This window comes from Lepus europaeus, chromosome 3 (genome assembly GCF_033115175.1).
Source record: "Lepus europaeus isolate LE1 chromosome 3, mLepTim1.pri, whole genome shotgun sequence".
NCBI lineage: Eukaryota > Metazoa > Chordata > Mammalia > Lagomorpha > Leporidae > Lepus > Lepus europaeus.
The window spans coordinates 146,798,677-146,822,727 of NC_084829.1; the positions used below are offsets into that span (position 1 = coordinate 146,798,677).

A 24,051-nucleotide genomic window follows, 5' to 3' on the forward strand; every position below is an offset into this window, starting at 1 on the left:
AACTACAAATGCATTTATTAACATTCTAAAGTGTGTAGTTCAGTGAGTGGCACGTAGTACATTCACAGTATTGTGCAACCATTACCACTATCTTGTTGTAGAATGTCTTCATTTTATACCCATTAATCAGTCATACCCCCTTCCTCCAGCTACCACTTAATCTGACATCTGTCTCCAAGGATTTGACTATTGTGGATTTCATATAGATGAAATCATAATAGGTGGCCTTTTGTGTCTAGCTTCATCCATTTACTATGACTTGTTTTTTCAAGGAATACTAAATCCTTTTGCATTTAAGATAAAAACAGCAATTAATGCAAATCATGAGAACAGACACATTAGAAATGAAATGGCATTTCAAGTGAATGCATCAGTGCAACTGTCTTTCAGAATATAGTTCAAGTTTTCGCTACTGACTGGTGCCTAACCACTGATAAAATGGGTAATACAAATTTAACATTTTAAGTGCAGAATAAAATTTTTATAATTGATGTCCACCAAATTAATTAAAGAAATTCTGTTTACATAAGAATCAGATGGAGACACAGGGAGAGCCCTTATCATGATTAACTCCCTGAACAATGGGCAGCAAGTGGCAGAGTAGGGCTGAGATGGGGGAGCAGGAGTAGGGAAGGGGAGGCATGGGACCAGAGCCAGAACTCAAATCCAGGCACTCTCATATGGACTGCTATGCCAGACATCCACCCCCAAAAGCAATTCATTTCCTATCAGGGCTATTGTCACAAAATATTGGAATGTTGCAGGGAATCAACACTAGTTTATCTTTATTTCAAATCTCTTATTAAAAATACAGGTGAAAAATTTAAGTCATCAGTTGATATAAAATACATCCAGTTGTCATAATTGTTCATTGGGTAATTTTACTCTTAAACAAATGTATTACTCATCATTTTCATTTCTATGATTTGATTGATTGTAATTAAATGATATGGCTAAACCTGAATGCTAACACTGCAATTTCTCAATACTACACACTTATTTTTTCACTGCTGAACTGAAAGGGACTTTTAAAAAAAGCTGTAATGTTACTTAAATCTGAAATTACTAATCAAAACTATTAATTTTAAGCTAATGAGAAAACAAGTTTTTAACCAACTATGTAATTAATCTAGGTTTTATGATCACATTAAAATGAAAGCAATAGAATAAAAAAAGCAATAATGTCAACTTGAAAAAGACTCCAGTGAAAAAAATAAGTTCTCAGGACAGCAGAGGGTAGGACTCCCTTCTTTCATCTTTAATCTTTTAGGCAAACCAAATTATTGCTACTGTTTTTACTTAAATCATTACACTTCATAACCCTCATTGAATAATAATGTTACAGTTAATGTCACCCATGAGAAGGGGTATAGAAAGCTATCTAACTGTAGTCATTTCCTCTTGCCAAAAAAAATGAATATATATTTAATCAACCTATGTACCTGTTTAAAGATCCTGAGAAAAAATAAACTATAATTAGAAAAAAATCTAAAATAACCCTGGATTTGCCTTTATTGCGAAAGGACAATTATACCTGATGAATTGGTCTTAGCATTTTAAAAGAAATTTACTTCTTTTACTTGCAAATACATAAATTATTATACCACTAGAACTAGTTACATACTGAAAATTCAATTACTGTTGTAACATTTGCATGCAAATGGCTTAATAAAGTGATTGGGGGATGAATAAAATTTTACCTGTCAGTGAAAAAGAAATACTGCATTTCCCTTATTTATACATTTTGCTTCCAAAATGCTTTTCTTGTTAGTAAAGATACTTCTGTCCATTGTCACAAAGATTGAAAAATTATAAAAGCAGGCCGGCGCCGGCACACCCTGTTCTAGTCCCAGTCGGGGTGCCAGATTCTGTCCCGGTTGCCCCTCTTCCAGGCCAGCTCTCTGCTATGGCCCGGGAGTGCAGTGGAGGATGGCCCAAGTGCTTGGGCCCTGCACCCCATGGGAGACCAGGAGGAGCACCTGGCTCCTGGCTTCGGATCAGCGTGATGCGCCGGCTGCAGCGGCCATTGGAGGGTGAACCAACGGCAAAAAGGAAGACCTTTCTCTCTGTCTCTCTCACTATCCACTCTGCCTGTTTAAAAAAAAAAAAAAAAAGACAAAGAAAAATTATAAAAGCAGATTCATGTCAGCGAATTTTTACTGTATTTCTATACAGCATGTTCCTGAATTTTCCTTATTTCTTTGTAGTTTCTTTATTAAACTAATGAAAAGACACTCTCTTAATTGGAATAACAACTTGACTATAAAACATCAGTTCTGAAATGTCCTAACTTGTACCTCCATAAACATACCTCAAGATGTTCTGGCCAATTACAAAGATTATAATGTCATACAAACAATGAATTTATAGAATATCTCAATCACAGATGCAACAAAATACTTAAAAATTTTTGGCCGGCCCCGTGGCTTAACAGGCTAATCCTCCGCCTTGTGGTGCCGGCACACCGGGTTCTAGTCCCGGTCGGGGCACCGGATTCTATCCCGGTTGCCCCTCTTCCAGGCCAGCTCTCTGCTATGGCCTGGGAAGGCAGTGGAGGATGGCCTAAGTGCTTGGGTCCTGCACCTGCATGGGAGACCAGGAGAAGCACCTGGCTCCTGGCTTCGGATCAGCGCGATGCGCCGGCCACAGCGGCCATTGGAGGGTGAACCAACGGCAAAAAGGAAGACCTTTCTCTCTGTCTCTCTCTCACTATCCACTCTGCCTGTCAAAAAAAAAAAAAAAAAAAAATTTTCAGCAAAGGTCTCAGTTTTGCAAAAGATTTTTTAAGTAACATACTGTATGTAGACAGTTCCTACTTTCTTTTTAGTATCGCCTCAAATTCTCCCAAAATATTTAGTAGAAATCAAATATCAGGAAACAATATTTTCCAAAGTACTTCCCTTACATCTAAATGTCCCTTCATGCCCTGCATTTGTAAAGTCGAAAACTGACCTGTGCAGGACACATTTCTCTAAAATATACCAGTAAACTCACTAGTACCTAATCTTTGAGAACGTTTTCTAACCCATAAAATAAATTTGGAAAGCTCTTTTTATTACATAAAAGGTGACTTCACAAAGAAATCTTCCTTCCTATTCCTGCATTTAGAAAGGATTTCACTAGAGTTGACTTTGACTCACTTGAAAGATTAGATTTAGAAAAATCCTTAAAAAATTTTTTTAAAAAAAGCAAAAACAAACCCATCAATATATCACTTTAAACACAAGTCACTGACTTTCTTTAAAGGCATAGCTAGTACTCTCTGGCTTCCTAGACCTCAGCAATACATTAAGATGAGTTAGAGTAATTTTCAGGTCACCAGCTACACACAGGCTTTTTCTCTACTGTTGAGGAGCAGTGTTTTTTTCTATTTGTTGAACTTATTACTTAGTACAGGGTTAATTTTATGAGTATAAAGTAAACAGAAAGTAGAGCATTATAAAAATTAAGAGAGGGAATAGGGTAGGAGGAGGGATAAGGGTGGGATCATGTTGAGGGGGTAATAGAGAGGGTAGGGTGGTAGGGTGGAAAGTATCACTATGTTTCTAAATTTGTATACCTTAAATAAAATTTTTTTAAAAAAGGTTTTTGTCCAGAGAATAAGAGCTAATTACTTTCTTTCTACTACCCTCTAAACTACCAGCTCTGCAGGTTAAAATCACAACACATTCAAATAAGATGTTATGCTTGAAATAAACACACTTTTAATGTTTGAATAATTTCCATGGGAAATTAAAAATTAATAAACTCATATTTTCAGGTTGGGATACAAAACATGATAAAATCTGTTCTGCTTCCAAACACAAACAACCAGTCAAATCTCTACAGTGAAAATCTATTATTGATATATTATAAACTACCACATATATCTTCAATGGCTCTGGAAGTTTTGTTGAAATCCTGTATTTCAATACTATTAAGATCCCAATTTTTACTTTTAAGGGACTCATAAAAGCATCATCACTGGTGATATATATACATATACATATATACATATATATCACAGTGTGAAATAACAGAAAAGATTCTATAATACTGATAAATCAGAAATTCATTCTTTAACAATATCTCTTGACTGGTCTGAAAGGATTCTTACAAATTTTTTTTTTGTAGAATTTAATCCAGCACTTCTCTACTCCTACTCTCTTTGCTTATCCTAAAAATCTACTATTTTCACAAGATTGCTACCACTAAACAAAAGTGAGGTAACCAGCTAAAGGTTTGTGCTAATGAACTAGAACTGTTTACTGCAATTTACCTTGAAATGAACAAATCCTAGTGAATTTTAACACAGCACTAAACAAGTTTTTTTTAAAAGTTCAACAACCATAGTACCTGATGTATCTTATCATATGGCTATAAAAATGAGACAAAAATCTATCATTCAATTTAAACACTAATACTGATACATTGCCATTAAATTCTGAACACATATAAATGCATACACATATATATCCACTCCAAAACACAGACTTTCCTCTAAGTTTTTGATTCAATTAAGTTTGGGGAGAGACCCAAGAATTTGCATTTCAAATAAATCCTTGGCGGCGGGGTGGGGGGATGGGGGGGTGGGGGTGGGGGTGGGGGGTGGCACTGAATTTAAGTTAATAAACTAACAAGCAGTACTCCAGAAGGAGGCAAAAGACAGAATTGAATTCATGGATTTCCCTCCATCCTAGTGCTTACCTTCTATTTTGCTGGTCAGCAAAGACTAAAGAATCAACAAAGACTCTTCGAATGAGAATCCAACATGAAAACCTTTTCACTCTAAAGAGGGCAGATGTTTCCACTGCTTATTTCAGAGAAACAATCATGCCAGAAACTCTTTATAGTGTTTCAATACTCCTAAGTGGCATGACTTTCAAGATACTGAAGGGGTAAAGATAACTAATTAATTACTCACATTAAAAAAGAATTTAATGTTTACCAGTAAAACATAGGTGAACAATGATAATCAACAAGAAACTTACAACATGCAGAAAACCACATCACAGAAAAAAAAGATTGTGTTTGGAATTTGTCAAACAAGTATTAAAATTTTATTTGAACAAAGTTTTCTTTTTAAGTTACTAAGCCATATAAAGGGAAAACATTTTATTAGAACTTGAACAAATCTTGCACAAAGAAAACATTTTAATAAAATAGTATGGTGGCATAACAAACAAGAGAGAACAGCAAAATATGTGTAAAAGAAATATAAGGTGGAAAAAATGTTAAATATTTCATGACCCAGTGTGGAAACAAGAAATTTAAACTTTAAAAACCATGGATTGTAAGCAGCACAACCACAAAACAAAAAGTTAATGCTTGTGCTATCCTAACCATAGACACATTCTTCAGCAAAACTGTGAAAGGCAGAATTGTATTTTACAGTATTTGATATCTTATTTCTAGTTTTCTCACAGAAAGAGGCTGTTTATGCATTTCAATCTCACATATGAAAAAAGTTTAAGCACTGAGAAATACGTATTCTAGTAATAAAAATGCTATGTGAGATGGAACAATTAGTCTTTAACAATATATTTTTCGACTGTAATAAGGGTTTGATCTAATCAAAACAAATCTTAAGCAGCTCAGAATTCTTCTCTAATGCCCAAGGAACGCCTCTGCTCAGCCTGACTGCCATATATGGGAATCAAGAACCAGTAATCATAGGGCACTATGAGGGACAAATGGAAGAAAAGAAGACACAGCTAATTTCTGACTTATGTAACAAGATAATTTGTCACTATTTCAGACTACCAAATGCCAGAATTTAGTTAAAACAGATTCTTTACTCATGTTTTCATCTTTGAAATCTCCTTCTAAATACTGATACAGCCTGCATACTCAGTTTTTAAAGTGACCATATCAGGTTAATAATAGTATAAGTCAATTTGAAAACTGTAATAAAATACTTCAACAATAGCTCTTTGGATATTTTTGTTACACTTGATCTTTATACAAAGATGAAATTCTTACTTTCTTGGTAGAAGTCCCACGGAAGTCTACGAAAAATAAATTTGGAAATGTTTCAAAGAGATTGTCAACCAAGACAGGTTTTTGCGTGATTGTCATCTTGCAAAGAAGATAACAAATTTCACATGCTCAAATGTTTTAAAGCAACATAGCTGGAATTTTATAAAAATCAAAGGTTAAAGTTTAAAATGCTTACAAAAAATAGTTAAGCCCTGTGCATTCTGAATATTTTAAATTTATTCACACAGTATTCCAAATTTAAAACTAAAATGAGGTATATTTTCTTTTCAAACATTAAATACCTAACAAATTGCAATGCCATAATCAATTTCAAATTAAATTTGTAGGCTTTATTTTTGTTTGCTTGTTTTTTTCCACAGCTTGTCATGTAACACATCGCCATAGGTCTTTGGGATGTGGCATCTAACAAAAAAGAAAGCTGCAAATGGTGACTCTCTGTCTAAGAGTTGAAAGTACTTAAGACAAAAACATCATTGTGAATTATTTTTAAAACATGGTAAATCTCATTATCAAACATTAGTCACGATTTCAAGTTTCATGTAAGGGTATATTAGAGATCACATATGTATCAAGAATTGGATAAAGGGAGCACTAGAAAATAAAAACTTTATAATAATCTCATGGTAGTGCTTAAACAATTAAATGTTTTTATCTGAAAAATTCAAGCTGCAAAATTTAAATCCAAGTTTTGCTTTTTGAGTGCATGGACTGCAACCCATAGAAAACATGAGGAATAAATCATTTGGTCAGGATCTTGTTAGTTTAAGAAGCAAAAAAATTAAGAACCCAAATATGCTCACCATTAAATATACTAATTATGAAAATTATGAAGCTAAAAATTAAATCACCCTGTCCAGCAAGTTCCAAAATTTTCACACATTTCAAACATTAAGGCAGCTTTTTTCCCCCAACAGTACTTTATAAAAATATATGTCACTTCAAAACATTATATACATAGTGACAATAAATTTAGCTAGTTGTAATCTTTAATACATTAATAAAATGTCACATATGACAAAGAAATTACACTAGGTGCTTGCATGTATGTGCAAGTGAAGTTACAGTTTTTAAAGTACAGGTTTTAAAACTGAGCGTAGTGAACGTCCTTCTTTAGTGAGTTCTCTTGTTACACACATACATGGCAATGGGATTGCTTCCTCTCGTTTCTCTATAATATTGTAACTACATTTCTTCAAGTGGTCAGCCATGCTTAAGATGTCAGCAAATTTCCATTCATTAACGGAACAAAATGCAGTACTGAATCGCCATACCTAGAAGAAAATTCTGTTTCAGATTTTAAAATGTCAATTTACAGAGAATCAAAACACATTTTCTGTTCAAATTGCATCTATTTCTACTGTTAGAGAAATATTCAATATAAACTTTCAAATAGTTAGCTAAAGTAGTAGACCCATTTGAATACAAACCTATCAGACACTAAAACAAATCACCTCGACATTATGACTTCAATAAACTGAACATGCAAAAAGACAAAATCCAGCATCAAAAATCACATCCAACCACGCTTATTAAATAGTTTTTTAAAAATCACAACCTCATGAATTCACCACTTCCTAGTAATATTCATCATACACTATTATTTCAATCTATCCAACTGGCTATAAAGAACTATCCACATAGTCTGGAGATAATGACAATACAAGTGTTATTATTTTTCTCCCATTCCTATTATACCATATGAAATGTATTAAAGATACCCTTAAATATTGTAAACCAAGGAAGCTTCTCTTTCTACTCTTCACATGTGCTAAAGATACTTAGTAGTAAAACAGGTGCTTTGCTTATTTGGAAATAATAATTTATATAAAAAACATAAAATGGATTCTATTAAGTCCACATCACTATAAAATGTTTCTAGACAAAAAAATCACCTGTCATCTCTGTTCATGTGTCTGCTGATGAAAACAGAGGTCCCTTCCCCTTTTACCCAGTCAGTAGCTTCAGGCACCGAAGCACTGTCCATCTTAATGGTCCAGACATGATGACTGTGGCCCCTCTCTCATCTTTACAGTTGAAAATATAAAGCTATCTGAACATAAGTAATATCCATGAATGCAGAGCATGACAGATCTAGGTAACAAGCATAATAGGAGGATAGGCCTAGGCATTTCAGCTAAGTTCATCAACAGACTAATAGTTATGAACACAGTCCTCTTACTATATCTATGGAGGATTGGTTCCAGGACATACTCCAACCCCCTATGGATACCAAAAGCCATGGATGTTCAGCTTCCTTATATAAAATAGCATAGAATTTGCATCTAACCTATGCATAGCCTATATTTTTAAAAATGTCTTGATTACTTTGCTATGTAAATAGTTGTTACATCCTATTATCTAGGGAAAAATGAAAAAATATGCACACATTTAGTACCAATGTAATTTTTTCCCACAAGTTTTTTATCCAGTTGGTTAAACCCATGAATGTGGAACCCACAGACACAGACAGCCAACTGTACACAGCAGATGAGATATTCTAGGAAACAGATTTGGGGGAAGCCTTTAGCACTCATTTTATCAGGAAAAAATGGCAAGGACTTCCTGGAGTGGCTTGATGCCTTCAGATTCTGTGGGAACACAATTATTTCTAGGCAGGCAAGAAGTAACCATTGTTCAGTATGAAGGGTACTTCCCCTACTCTTCAAGGTTATGTTAGATTGCCTTGTACGGAGAATTTCCCAAGAGTGAGTAAAGGCCTGGAACACTGTAGATGTCTCCAGCTTCCCCCCTCATAATTTCCCAAACCTTTAGAACTACAATAGGAATTAAGTTTTCTTTAAATTCGATAACAAATTAGATAAAATGAGTTGGGCAACCTCCCTACTTCCACAAAACTAAGAATCTGGTCAAACTCAGAAAAAGTAGGGATGGGGTCGGGCGAGAAGGATGGCTCCCATTTGCTGATGACAAAGTTTCTAAATAATGGGGCAATCTTTCATTCAAGCATCCATCAAGTCATTTAATTAGTACCTATCACACAGGCAATAGATATTTTCAAGGAACTCAAGATTGTCTAAGGATGGAAACTAACAATTCATCAATGAGCTTCAATACAGCATGAAGCCTTAGCACGGGTATATAATGGAGCACCATCAGAACACAAAACAGTGAGTCTCCCTACAGACTTCAGGGTAGACTGAGGAAGTAAGACCTGAACAGTAAGTACGACATAATAAGACAAAGATCACAAGCTTGAGACAGGTTCTCTTGGTCTGAATCCATCAGTTAGACACATTATTTAAACTCTGTTCATTTATCTGTAACATGGGGAAGTAGATTAAGTAATGAAAGTACTAATAAACATTGTCTAGCATATTTCAGGAATCTAAATGTTTTATTAAGGAATCAGACTTTATCCCTAGGGCAATGAACAAAGAAATTTTAAGCACCGCACTTAGAACATAAGAACAGTATTTTTATAAAATGGGATCACTATAGATCTTGTGTAGAGAATTTTGCTGGAGAAGAGCCAAACTTAAGTTGAAAGCCAGTTAGGAGGATGCTGCAGTAATCAAGAAGAAAATAAAAAAATAAATGTAGATCTGAACCAGGGAATCGGCAGTGGAAACAGTAAAGCAAATCTGAGACATGAAGGAGGGAGAATCATCAATGATTATCTGGATATAGAAATAAAGGGGGGAGCAGTCAGTTCTAACTCAAATTTCTGGTTTGGGTAATTTGGTAGATGATGATGCTACCTTCTCAAATTAGGGCACAGTAGAGTAGCTTGGATATGTTAAATTCAGATATGTAAGTAATCTTTACAAACGAAGGCAATTTAAACTTGAAGATCAGATATTTTCTGCAGGAAATGATTATAGAATCAATAAAATTTTTCATTCTATATGTCATCAAGGACAAACGGAGGCCATACTCAGTATACCACATCCCAAAGAGGAGAAAGATAAACAATTATCTACAAAATGAAAATATAAACAAATTTACCATTAGAATTCCATTTTTGGAAAAACATTACAAAATAATTCATATTTCAGGCATTGGTCAAATTTTGAAGAGAACGGAGGAATAGAAAGAGAATACTGAAAAATTGGAATAGTAAGTAAAAGAAAAATCTAAGGGTACTAAGAATAAAGTAGACAGAAATTTGAATGCTGTTCAAACAAATGTGAAGTTTATCAAAATTGTTCACACTTCACAAAATGTAAAGGTTCATATCTGAAGTGTTGTAAAATGCAAATCACCTTCAATCACAGGTAGCTGTAATGCCTTCTAGTTTTTATTGGATAATGCCTCAAACAGAAGCTAGACAGAAGCAGAGCATCAAAGGACAAAAATGGTAGAGCCAGGATTTGTCCAAGTTTGTCTAAATCTCTAGTTCAAATTTCTAATATGCATCACTCTTTGTACTTTACTAAACCCAGAGTTCCCACAATATCAAATCCTAATGCTCTACACATATCCCACATTGGCCTAAAACATTTCCTAATCCATCCATGTATGTTCTGTATCTCTCATATACTTAGTCACTTAATATGACTGCAGTAGTAGTTTTAACCTTTTCTTATTTGTATTTCAATTCTATGTGAAACAACCATGTTCTAATAAAGAATGAAGACAAACTGACAATCTTAAGCAAGAGACAAAAGGGGGAAAAAAAAAACACTTAGCTTCTCCCATTGCTTTATGATGAAAATGTTTAAGGTTTAGTCTAAATTAGAAGATGTAATGTGGACCCAAAGTTGTTATAGAATTAAAGTAGTACAGAACTATTAAGATTAAAATGTAGCTGTAGGAAATCAGTACTAACTATGTGAACATGACAATTCTAACTATTCTAGCCCTTCATTAATATCACTAAAAATAAGTGTCAACATATTGACTTTCTAAGCTTTAAAGCATGGTCAATTTCTCAAGAAGATATTAACTGTAGGTCCGCGCCGGGGCTCACTAGGCTAATTCTCCACCTGCGGCGCCGGCACCCCAGGTTCTAGTCCTGGTTGGGGAGCCGGATTCTGTCCTGGTTGCTCCTCTTCCAGTCCAGCTCTCTGCTGTGGCCCGGGAGTGCAGTGGAGGATGGCCCAAATGCTTGGGGCCTGCACCAGCATGGGAGACCAGGAAGAAGCACCTGGCTCCTGGCTTTGGATCGGCGCAGCACGCCGGCCACAACACACCAGCCGTAGCGGCCACTTTGGGGATGAACCAACAGAAAAAGGAAGACCTTTCTCTCTGTCTCTCTCTCACTAACTCTGTCAAAAAATAAAAAATAAAAAATAATAAAAAAGAAGATATTAACTGTATTAAATCAGCAGCATTAAGTGCCTACCTTACATCAAATAAGAGGTCAACAGAGTTACGATTAAACTAACCTTTTCTTTTATCTGCCATGATGAATTTCCTCCTGGATACTTCTTCTTCCCCCACTGCAGTATGACCATTCCTCGAGACTGAAGCAGACTGCCACACACATCTCTCATTAACCTGGATACACATGAGAGCTGGCATAAACTGAAGCCATCAAGGAAGCCTGCAATGTGCTGTAAGACTTCAAAGGGAAGACTACTTAGATGGTCACTATGTAATCCCAATACACAGTTTCTAGCAGGCTCCACTAATACTGTTGATACACATGGCTGAACTCCAAATGACCTCAAATGGCGGTCATGGATAATCTTTCCACCTTGTGTTGATGGACAAAATCTACGCTGAGAATAGGTACATCCATAATAAGCTAAAGGACATCTCTGTTCCATCCAGCCATTGAGTCCAGCATGAATGTCACCATGTACATTCTTAAAATGTGAAGAGAATTCTTTTCTTCTAAATAACTGTCCACACACAAAGGTAAACATTGAACGCTGCTTAGGCTGGTACCTGGCGACACATTCTAATACTAAATCCAGCCCGAGTGTCTGAAAAGGACTTGGATTTGAAAGTTGTGGATTGGCATGATCACAAGCTGAAGCTGAAGCTATTTCCCCAACCATTGTATTTGTAGCTAATATTGCAGATGGAAGCGAAAAAGTCTGTGTCCCAAAGTCAATGCGATAAACATCGACCATGCGACTATCAGATATACCCCTCCCACCTGGAGAATCTCCAAGACAAAACAATAACGCTGCTGTGATCAAATCTATTCCTTGTAGCCCCATAGGATCTTCTGCAACTTCCAAATCTGATGTGTCTACTGCTTTATCTTCCTTTGGCTTGGACCAACATGAATTAGAAAGAAATTTGAGTGAAGGAGCATGACTGAAAGATAAAACATCCATATTTCTCAATTCTCCTAAGTCTACTTTTCTCCAACACAATTCTCTTTCATCTTCATCATCTGGCATGAGGATATGCTGAACTGTTCCATTTGGCAAAGCACCTGGTGGTATTACTTCCCTAAGTTGTGCTGCTACTGAGAGTGAACTGGAAGGTTCTAAAGTACCATCTGATGGCACACATTCTCCATTTGTCAAGTCACTTTGTTTTGAATCACCATGAAAATTCTGATTCTGGTCTTTGATCTGTCCATGTATATTTTCCAAAGGAAAGCCATTACAAAGAGCAAAAGTGTCATAAGAATTTGTATTCAAGTCACGTATTAAATCACTTGAACCATTTTGTTCAGTCTGGGAGTTCTGACTTGTGTCATTACGGTCAGTTCCACCTACTGCTCCTATCTCATCCTCATAAAGATGGTCCTGGGCTTTTAAGTTGTCATCCTGTAAAGTTTCCCTGGTATCTTGCTCTTCATCCATTTCATTTGGGGAAGTACAAAGACTTGAACTTAACATGCCAATGTCTCTTGTAGCAGTATTCAGGATATCTAAAGCAGCAGCCAAACTTCTGGTTGTTTCTACAGTAGCTTGATAAAGTGCACCGTAAGATTCTTCATCAACAGACACCAGACCATTAGGATGTGGTATTTCTGGGACACTTGACTTAACTGAGATTTGTTCTCTAGGTTCAGATACTTTATCAGTCACTTTTGACATCATGGTGGCTACTTTGAGTGATTCCAACAGCATCCTTTGGTCTTGAAGGGCCAACGCCATATCTAATTGTGCCACTTCATCAACATCTCTGCTTAGATTTTCATATGATTTCCGGTCTGCATAACTAACTGGCCATCGATTCCATTCCATTGTACAGCACACCACACTTGCAGGACACACCTCTAGATGCTCAGCAACTTTATTTCGGGCCATGGTAAATGGACACCCAAAGTCACTATTTAAGCAAGGTACTCGTTCAAATGGACATAAAAGTCGATGCTCATCAGCTTTGCAAGAATGGAAAACTGCTCCACAAACCAATGGACAACCAATCAAGTCACAGGAAATCCCAGGCTCCGGTCTGGTCATACACCGTCTACTGACACAATTCACACAGTGTGAATGTTGCAGTTCTTCCTCCATAATGGCCAGTCCAGCTCTAGTTGTTGAAAAGGGAAAAGATAAGATGTTAGGCAAAAAGTAGTAGATTTTTCAAAATTGTTTAATAGTAAAAATGAAATCATACTATATCTTGGCTTATTTTAGAATGAACTACATAAAACAAATGTATTAGCTAGTTAATTTTACATATAATTAATACCTCAGAACTTAAGTCCTTCATCTAAAGTACAAGGGCACATCAAAAACTTAACTGGGGGCCGGCGCAGTGACATAGTTGGCTGAGCCTCCATCTGTGGCACCAGCATCCCATATGGGTACCGGTTCAAGTCCTGGCTGCTCCTCTTCCAATCCAGCTCTCTGCTATATGGCCTGGGAAAGCAGCGGAGGATGACCCAAGTGCTTGGGCCCCTGCACCCATGAAGGGGACCTGGAGGAAGCTCCTAGTCCCTGACTCTGGATCGACTTAGCCTTGGCCATTGAGGCCATTTGGGGAGTGAACCAGCGGATGAAAGCCCTTTCTGTCGGTAACTCTGCTTCTCAAATAAAATCTTTAAAAAAAAAAATGTAATTAAAATATTGTGCAATTTTTTTTTTTGACAGGCAGAGTGGACAGTAGAGGGAGACAGAGAGAAAGGTCTTCCTTTTGCCGTTGGTTCACCCTCCAATGGCCGCCGAGGTAGGCGCGCTGCGGCCGGCGCACCGCGCTGTTCCGATGGCAGGAGCCAGGTGCTTCTCCTGGTCTCCCATGGGGTGCAGGGCCCAAGCACTTGGGCCATCCTCTACTGCACTCCCTGGCCACAGCAGAGAGCTGGCCTGGAAGAGGGGCAACCGGGACAGGATCGGTGCCCCGACCGGGACTAGAACCCGGTGTGCTGGCGCCGCAAGGCGGAGGATTAGCCTAGTGAGCCGCGGCGCCGGCTGTGCAAAATTTTTTACAACTGGCATTAATTTACATACTACACAGTACCAGAACTTAAATGTTATATTTTGAAACTTTTGCCTTTTTAAAAAAATACTTACTTTTTATTTATTTGAAAGGCAGAGTTACGGAGAGACAGAGAGAGATAGGGATCTTCCCGCCACTAGTTCACTCTCCAAATGGCTACAACAGCCAGGGCTGGGCCAGGCTATAACCAGAAGCCCAGAGCTTCTTCCAAGTCTCCCACTTGGGTAAAGCGGCCCAAGGACTTGGGCCATTCTTCACTGCTTTCCCAGGCACATTAGCTGGGAGCTGGATTACAAGTGGAGCAGCCAGGTCTCAAATCAGCACCCATGTGTGATGCCAACATCCCAGGATGAGGCTTAACCCACCATGGCACAATGCCGGCCCTAGAAACTTTTGTCCTTTTAGGAATACTGTTATAATAGTATATGTAAAAATGAACTTTATGATATTTTAAAGTACTGAATCATTATGGCAGTACTTCACAAAGTGTGGAAAAATAGAATTAAAAGAGTTTGTGCAAAAAAAATTTGAAATTCATGCATACAAAGGCTCTTCAAAAAGTTTATAGAAAACTTACACTGTGGAAAATGTATGCATGGACTTCAATATTTTTGCATCAAAATAAAAACCTTTTAATTCTGTTCTCTACACATTTTTTGAAGTAACCTCATATACTAACTCCACTAACAAAATGCCAAAAAAATTAAAATGTCATATTCATTTTTATATATTATACAATATGCCCAAATGGGTTTAAAACACAATACTGTTCAAGTACTATGCAATGGTATATAAATTGGGGCTGGCACTATGGTGTAGTAGGCTAGGCCTCTGTTTGTGTTGCTGGCATGCCTTATGGGCACCAGTTTGAGTCCTGGCTGCTCCTCTTCAGATTCAGCTCTCTGCTTATGGCCTGGGAAAGCAGTGGGAGATGGTCCAAGTGGTTGGGCCCCTGCGCCTGCATGAGAGATCCGGAGGAAGCTCCTGGCTCACTTTCTGGCTCCGGATCAGCTCAGCTCTGGGTCGCTGCAGCCATTTGGGGAGTGAATCAGCGGATGGAAGACCTTTCTGTCTCTCCCTCTCTCTGCTATAACTCTACCTCTCAAATAAATCTTTTTAAAAAAATAAATTAACAATAAGTTAATATGTAGAACATTTAGATTTCAGAGAATGCCAGTTTTCCTGTTAATTACTTTTAATTGAAGTAAACTGATTTTGACATACCCTTACTGCACAGACCTTATCAAATTCTTAAAACAGAATAACTCAAATTTCAGGAATGAATGTATGTAATCAACACTTTGTATCTGTATTCCCTAACAAATTTATGAATTCCTTTTAAGATTTCATCTATTGATCTTTCCTTCTACATATGCCTTAATAAATCCCATAACAAATCAACAGAGTAAGCCTTAACTGAAACAAACAGGGGGGCTATTCAGAAAAGAAAAAGTGTAGCTGAAAATGTCTCTTTTGTTGGCAAATCACATAGTTCTGAAGACTACTCTTCCCATCCATTCATTAGAAGATTTTTTATTGTTTAATTACCATGGACTAGGCATAGTGTTTGATGTGGCAATACAAATATCAGTAAATCATAGTGCTTCATCTCAAGGAGCTAACAGTTGCAGGAGGTAAAAGACAGTAGAAATCCTATCACATTATTATGTGGTCAATAAAACAGAGTCAAATGCAGCACAGACAAACACTATGGGTACGGGTCTGACAAGAATTCACAGTACTCTTGAAAGATGAGAAGTCTTAAATATGGGAAAATGAGTACATAAAGAAGACAATTCATTGTTAAAACAGCATATGCAAATGTAAAAAGGCATGAATTAGCAAAACATGCACAGGGAACCTCAAGTTTTCCAGTATTGCTGGATCACAACGCAAAATATGCCTCTTTTTTTAAGAGTTGTTCATTGTATTTATTTGAAAGGTAGAATTGGAGGTGGAGAGGTGGAGAGGTGGAGAGGTGGAGAGGTGGAGAGAGAGAGAGAGAGAGATTTTCTATCGACTGATTCAGTCCCCAAATGACCATAATCGCCAGGTCTGGGACAGGCTGAAGTCAGGAATCTGGAACTCCATCTGGGTCTTCTATGTTATCAGGGTTCCAATTACTTGGGCCATCTTCTGCTTATTTACCAGGCACATTAGCAGTGATCTGGATTAGAAGTACAGCAGACAGGGCTCATACCAATATTCATATGGGATGGCATATATAGGTGGCAGCTTCATCCACTGTGCCACAATGTTGGCCCCATACATTGTAGTTTTTATTAAGAACAGTTTTAAACAAAAAGCAAGATAATGCATACATAGCATAGTATATTAATTTAACTTTAATTACTGAGCCTATAGAATATATTTTTCTCTAACTTTTAGGGGGCCAGTGCTGTGGAGTAGCAGGTAAAAGCTGCTGTCTGCAGTGCTGGCATTTCATATGGGCGCCAGTTCAAGTCCTGGCTGTTCCACTTCTGATCTAGCTCTCTACTATGGCCTGAGACAGCAGCAGAATATGGTCCAAGTCCTTGGGTCCCTGCACCCACATGGGAAACCCAGAAAAAGCTCCTGGCTCCAGGCTTTGGATTGGAACATCTCTGGTTGTTGCGGCCATTTGGGGAGTAAACCAGCTGATGGAAGATTTCTTTCTCTTTTTCCCTCCCTCCCTCTTTCCACCTCTGCCTCTCTGTTACTAACTCTCCCTTTCAAATAAATAAACAAATCTTTTTAAAAAAATATTCACTGTCTTTATTGGTTTCTACCTACAAAAATTTGAAAAATATTTCATCTCCCTTTTGCTACCTTTTTTTTTTTCTATTTAGTCAAGATTTTAAAAGAAAAATATTAAAAAAAACTTCACTTCTTGTATACATTCATCAGTTCTCTAATTTTGCTTTATTTTTACTATCCCTCATTAAAACTCCTTGACTAAGGTCCTCCATAACTAAATCCAAATGGCATTGCTTAGTCCAAACCCCATCTGCCTTGGCCATGCCATCACTAATTACTCCTTTCTGGGTCATTATGCTCCCTTACTTTTCATGATGGTATACTTATTCAGTTGTCCTCAAGCCTCTCTGGTTGTTTCTTAGCCTTCTCTTCTGAAATATTTTTCTTCCGGGTGCCATGTCATCCCTTGCTCATTCTATTCTTTCCCTGGGGAGTCCCCAAAAGTTTCAATTACTACCTACAGACAGAAAATGCATCTTAATATCTTGCTCAGATCTTTCTACCTTACTCCAGCCCTCTATAGCTAGTAATTTATTATAACAGGGTACCTTCAAAGTTTTTGGGAAAACAGAAGTTAACAACAAATTTATTTTGGTGCAAAACAAACTTGAAGTCCACACACAACTTTTTCATGATACACATTTTCCTTGAATTTAAGATCTCACATGTACATGGATCTCAACGTTTTTTGCCAACATGTTCATAACCTTATTTCTAATTCCATTTTTCACAAACTTTATGAAGTACTCTCTCATTTGTTTCTACTTGTATATGGCACATACAACTCAGTTCAACATTTCCCAAGTTAAATTACATTGTAGCAAACACTACTTTTCTGCATAAGAAGCTGATTCCTAGCTAGCCCATTTTTTTTTCCACCTCTTTGCATAAGATGTTGCTAACTATTTTCCCCTGAATTCTATCATGTTTCCAGATGACTAAAGTAATCATTCCCAAATTGCTACAGCTTTCTTTCCAATTTAGGCATGATTTTTCTCAAACTAAAATAATATTTCCCTAACTCATTATTGATAAATTTTTCTTGATGAAGTAGAAAAGTTCTGAATTGATGGGGCAGTGTTCAATGTCAGGGAAATAAAATGCACACACTCAACACCAAAAATAATTTTTAAATTGTATTAAAAATTGTGCATTAAACATTTTTGAATGTTTGTCATAAGTATAGAATCAATAAATTAGACATGCAAAAAGTCATAAAAAAAGAAATAACTGATGAGAAACACCTGAAACTTAAGCAGAGAAAATTTAGTAAGAATTAAGACAAATAGCACTGAATGATTAGCTTGTGAAAATAGCTATAGCTTCCTTATTTTACTAGATTGAGTTCACCTCACATGCTGAAGATCAGAAACCTAAAAATGCAAGCAGTTTCAAAAGAAGTGACCACAGCTTTCAGAACTTGCAGAGATATTTTGTGTTACTATATACACCATCACATGACAACAACAGGCAGAATTCGAAAGTGTTTACAATAGCAGCTGCTGAAAAAACCAAATTAAACACAAAAACAGCAGCAACAAGCTTCAAAGGTGGAAGGAAAAGTAGAGGGTTCTCAAAGTCCAAAATAAATAATGTCTTTCACAATATTTCCCTCTAAGACTCTAAGCCCTCAAAGCAACAGGTTCACAAAATGCTTACTAAATATTGAAGTCAACTTAGAAGGAAAAGGAAACACTATGTACCTATTTTATGCTTCTTCACATATAGCAAGTCATTTAATCCTCATAACAACGTAGAGGAAAACTAATGTTCAAAAAAGGTAAACGACTTACCCAAGATAATCTAGACCTAGTAAGTGACAGAACTAGGAATTAAATCTTATATTTTATCAATATACGTGGGTAATAAGAGACATGTTAACTTATAAAAGTTTAAGAAAATAAGGCACCTCTTCCGTAACTGGTGACTCAATTTTAAGATGTTATTTGAGGAATGGAGATTACACAACTTTGCTTCTAGTTTATTCCAACACTTAATCACCCTAGTGGTCAAGAAAGTCTTTTTGGTTCTTTCTATTTATAATAGCACATTATTTGGTTTTGAATATATGTGTTTAAAAGTGTTCTAAAAGTAATTTGCATTGGTAATATTCAGTATAAATATATGGATCAATATTACAAATTTAACAATTCTCACAATAGCTATACAAAGGAGAAATGAAGTCAGTGCCATTTTACAGATAAGTATGTTGAGAAGTTAAGAAAATAAAGTAGCCAATACCCAGAGTACTCTGCAGAGAGAACATTTGCTTCAAAATTTCTCTCCCAGATCTATCCTGTCTAGTCAAGATCACTACTATCAAATTAAATATACCTTCAAAAAGTATTTTACAAATGTTGATTAGTTCTCTGAAACAGGTTTAAAAATGCCAACCCCTGCTTTACCAGCTGAACAGTGACAGAGAAGGACCAGAAGAAAACATGTCGCTAAAACTGAGGCTTCAAATACAAGAGGAACGTAATTTAAAACTCTACAAGTTTTTTCTTTTTAAACTCCCTTGAATTGGAATCCTGACATGCCAAAAGACATATCTATTAATTTACAATTAAATTTGTACCATTGGAAAAAGTTTCATGAGACTAGAAAATATTTGTAAATTATGAAAATATTAATCATTTCAATTTTATCTAACAGAAGTTTCTTGCCAACTCATCCTCTGGCTGACAATCAATCCTTAAAAATAGTTTTAAGACATGGCATTTTCCCATACAATGAAATGAGATCTTACTATTTAAGGCATAAAGATAGTGCCCTCAAAATAGCATTTATTTTCCAAATTCACTAAAATAAAGAAAAATAATTTTAAATTAGTATGATTTCTAAATATAATAAGAAAACTCACCTAATAATTCAAAACAGAGTGCTGCCTCAGGGCTGTACCTAATCTGAGCTTCTGCCTCCAAGACACATTTACAGATACACAAACACACACACCACACCTTCCCAATCCCTCATGGCATCCTGCCTCACAGGTCTCAGCTTAAAAGTTACTTTTTCATGTAGCTCAAAAACAAGGTATGAATTCCACATTACGCACGATCATTACATGATGCATTTTTCCTTGGTAATTCACTGATGACTCTAAGTAAATCTTTATCCTGTTTAATATTTTTAATAATTTCCTCCTTCCATTAAAAAAAAAAAAAAACTATAAGCTCCATGAAAGTCAGGCCTATATCTGCCTTGTTCATTCAAGTTATTTCATTCAAAACTGTGCCACAATTAGAGATGCTCATTGGTGTTAAATACATGAATGAAAGAATTATAATACAGTAAAAAATGGATCCCAAAACAAACTGACATTCTTGATTTCATAGAAAACTAGTTTTTTAAATGCAGCATTAAAAAACTAAATTGATTCAAAATTACATCACCGTTTTCATCACAAGTGAACAGTGCTCAAATATTTATTGAGCACCTAGGTACTATGCTCCAACCATTAAAAATGTAGTAAGATAAATCATGTCTCAAAAAAATAAAAAGCAAATCAAGTTATTACAACTGCCCATTATTTTAATATTTTAAATAACAATAAAGGGCACTGGAGGAAATTGTACCTTTATATTGTCTCACTATTTTAATTCCTTAATGAACTCTGCAGGGTGGTGTCTGAAGGAAAAAATTTAATATAGAGACACAAGGTTCAAAAAGGAAGGCAGACAGTGGTATCTGCGCATGCATTAAGTGACCTGAGTAGGGTACACGGTGAGGAAAAGCATAAAATAAGCTGGTGGCACCAGCCTGCTGTTTAATACTACAATTAATATGGTATTAGATTAAATACTCATAGAATTCGTTTTATCTAGTAACGTGTCACTTCAATGTAAGGCAGATATGAAATCACAGATAAGATTCATTAATTCACTTTTGTTAAAAGTACATCTATGATTGAAATTTCAAGTTTAGCAACAAGTTATAAGCTTTAGCAGGGCAAATCTCATCCTCCACAAAGTGAGAGGTACTAATGTATAGTAAATACAAACACTTGCTTACTAATTAAGACAGTGGAATCAGTGTTAAAGACCATAATAAACCTATATCTGTTGGACAACTTAGCTCTTGTGATTTTAAAAAAGGAGGATGGAGGATAGCTGGGCAAGAATGGGGACTACTTGAGAAGATTAAAATGTTCATTATCATTAAAATCCCAAATCAAAGCACACACTGCCAGTACCATAATGGCTGAGTCACAATATACATTCTTATATTTAACTTTGGTTCTGACTTATTTGTAGAATGAATAGCCTAATTACATGAAAATTTTACACTTCCATATATGATATAAATCAAAACATACATCTTCCATTTCTAAATAAGGTTATGAGTAGCTTGTTTCAAAGTGAAAGTTCTATTTGCAATGTTCTTCACTGGAAAAAAATGAAATCATTATAGACATACATCAGAAGTCAAAGTAATTTTTCATATGTAATACTCAGAGCAAGACCTATTTGAAACTTAGATTAAAAACAATCCACCTAAGTGGTAGATCTGTTTAAGAAAATGGACAGCATGGCATGAGGTGTGGGCTTCCAAGGAATCTCAGCTTCGTGACTTTGAGGGAATTACTGTACTCTGAAAATAATCTAGAACTCTGCAAATGTTGGTTACAATTATGTGTGTCCAACAGGATATAAATATGTAGTTCTGAGAAAATAGATGCACTTTGTTATACAACAGCTACATTTACATACACAAAGCTTTACGTACAATTATTTTATACGAGATCATTTAAAGTTATGAAGCTTATTAAATACAATCTGAGGACTTACTGCTAGTTTTATGTACTCTTAACAAAAATACAGATTTTTTGTAAAATATTTTCACAGCAAGAGTTTTAATTGAGGTGTGCTTGTCTGTACCTAAAAAGCACCTAGCTATCTACAATATACTAGGGGTCTACAAAAAGCTCATGGAAAAATATATACTATTAAAAACTGCATGATTTCAAAAAATTTTGCACAAAAATAGCTTTATCTTCTCCATGAATTTGTTGAAATATCTTCCAACTGATGCAAGGCCAATTTTACCACATGGAACCCAAAATTAAATAATATTTTATACAGCTTTTTAATTAAAGACATCAACATCAAAATAGTTAACAAGTACAATGCCATTCCATAGCATGTAGTAGTTTCTTTTATTAAAATAAGGAGTCTAAGGAACCCAGTTAAAAGATTTATCCAAAATCATTCAGAAGAGCAAAGGAGTTTATCCTATTAGTCACATTTTAGAAACACGCTGTATGAAACAGTAAAGATATTAGCCTATGTCTGTTTTGGTGACCTTAAAGTACCTCTCTAACTATATACATTACTTGAAAATATTAACAATTATTTACAAAATATTGCTTTCTAATGGTATATTTTATTTAGATACTTTGTATTTGAAAAAGTCTCCCAGGTGGACATGGCCAGATACTGTATTGAAATTAAACACCTAGTATCTTTGCAATACATAAAAAGTTTTGCCTATACAGCAAACTTCATTTCTCTTATAACATTCACAAAACTCCACCCACTACTATTTCCAGAATCACAAAAAAAAGGTTATGTCACTGTATTAATGTACCAGGTAAACACAAATAGATAATTTTAAAAACTAGCAAAACATCATGTTGTCCTCAATTAAACTGTAGTGAGAAACAGTGACTAAGCATAAACAAGAGTGATTCAGCGAAACCTGCAAAATAAAACCCAGACCTTAGAAAAAAAAAATCCTAAAGGCGTTCTCCTGCTGTTTTCTTTCTGCCATGTCAACAACTGGGCAATGCTTTGAGCAAGCCTTAAATCAACAAATGCAGACCCTGTGACGATAACTTAGTACATCTCTAAAGGGCAATGCCGCCGTATTGAAACTTAGCAACCAAGAAATCACAACTTAGGAAGTTCAGGTTTTTGCATTTAAAAGACTTTTTAGTCCCCACTGGCTTCACAGTCATCATAAATAACTTCATCTTGGATCAGATTCAACAAAGTAATCACCGAATGAAAGGTCAATTCCTTCCCAAGCATCTTTTCTCTGGGACTTACAAGGCAAAGAAAAAAAAAAAAAAAAAGCAAGAGCCGGGGAGCCGGGCAAGCGTACTAGGAAGGAGCACCGTAAACAGCCCGTCCTGCCCGCCTGCCCGTCTCTTCCCTTAGCGCGGAAAAACAAGTCCCCAGGTCACTCGGAGGCCAGCACGCGCCCCGGGCTTGCCTTCCAAGCAATGTACTTTCAAGGAGCCGCACACAAATAACGTCTCAGATCTTAAAAAACCCACAGGCTTCCCTTTAATAGGAACCGCGGCGGAGACGGTGTCTCTCACTTCCATGAATGGAAAAGTCACCCACTTCGCTCGTCTCGTGGAGACCGCGGACGACGCCTCCCGGCAGACTCGTTTGTCCCCAAAGAACCTCAAGTTTTCAAAGCTGGGTTTCCGAGGCTCTTGGGTTCTCCAGTCTAACTCCTGCGTCCCTTCCCCAAAACGGGGTGACACCCGGGGTCGCGGCCCTCGGGTCTGGGTCGCCATTTGCTGACCGCCGCAACCAGCGCGCTGGGCAGGAGGCCGAGCGCGAGCACCCGCGCCGCGGACGCCGGCCCAGCGTGCCGGGACGGCCCACCCGGGACTCGGGCGGCCCGGGGCGTCGTGTGGACTCCGCAGCAGGCCGAGCCCTCGGACCCCACACGCTGGAGTCTCGGCCGCGGCCGCGGGCCTCACCGCGCTCGGCCGCCGTCCCCGCCCCGGCCCCGGCGGCCTCCCCGGCCGGCCTCCCCAAACTCACCGGCCCGCGCGGCCGCACCGCTGCCCAGGCCCCGGCTGCCGTGGCCGCCGTGCCCGGCCGTTCCGCGCTGTCTCTGCGCCGCCCGGCACCCCACACCCCCGTCCGGTCCGCCTCCTGGGAGTCCCTCGCCCCGGCCAGCCGCCGCCTTTTCTCTTCCCTCAGCCACCTCCAAGGCGGCCGCCCCCCTCGCGCGCCCCGCCCCGCTCCGCTCCGCCCCGCCCACCCGGCAGGCCGCGGCCAC

General features: G+C 37.3%; 1 protein-coding gene across 1 annotated transcript; it reads right to left on the reverse strand.

Annotated features, from left to right (window-relative positions):
- Nucleotides 1-5,060: 5,060 nt before the first annotated feature.
- Nucleotides 5,061-23,890, reverse strand: FBXO30 (F-box protein 30). The gene is made up of 3 exons (XM_062186885.1): nucleotides 23,811-23,890; nucleotides 11,328-13,383; nucleotides 5,061-7,250 (listed from the first exon to the last, which is right to left on the reverse strand). The coding sequence occupies exons 2-3, from the start codon at nucleotides 13,365-13,367 to the stop codon at nucleotides 7,047-7,049; spliced, it is 2,244 nt and encodes a 747-aa protein (XP_062042869.1). The 5' UTR covers nucleotides 13,368-13,383; nucleotides 23,811-23,890; the 3' UTR covers nucleotides 5,061-7,046.
- Nucleotides 23,891-24,051: the final 161 nt, after the last annotated feature.

What these genes read in the sequence shown, in the direction of transcription:
- FBXO30 (XM_062186885.1), bottom strand. Translation starts at nt 13,367, where the DNA reads ATGGAGGAAGAACTGCAACATTCACACTGTGTGAATTGTGTCAGTAGA. An exon ending in CATGGCAGATAAAAGAAAAG is followed by an intron (nt 7,251 to 11,327) that starts GTTAGTTTAATC and finishes ATTTTCTTCTAG; the next exon opens with GTATGGCGATTCAGTACTGC.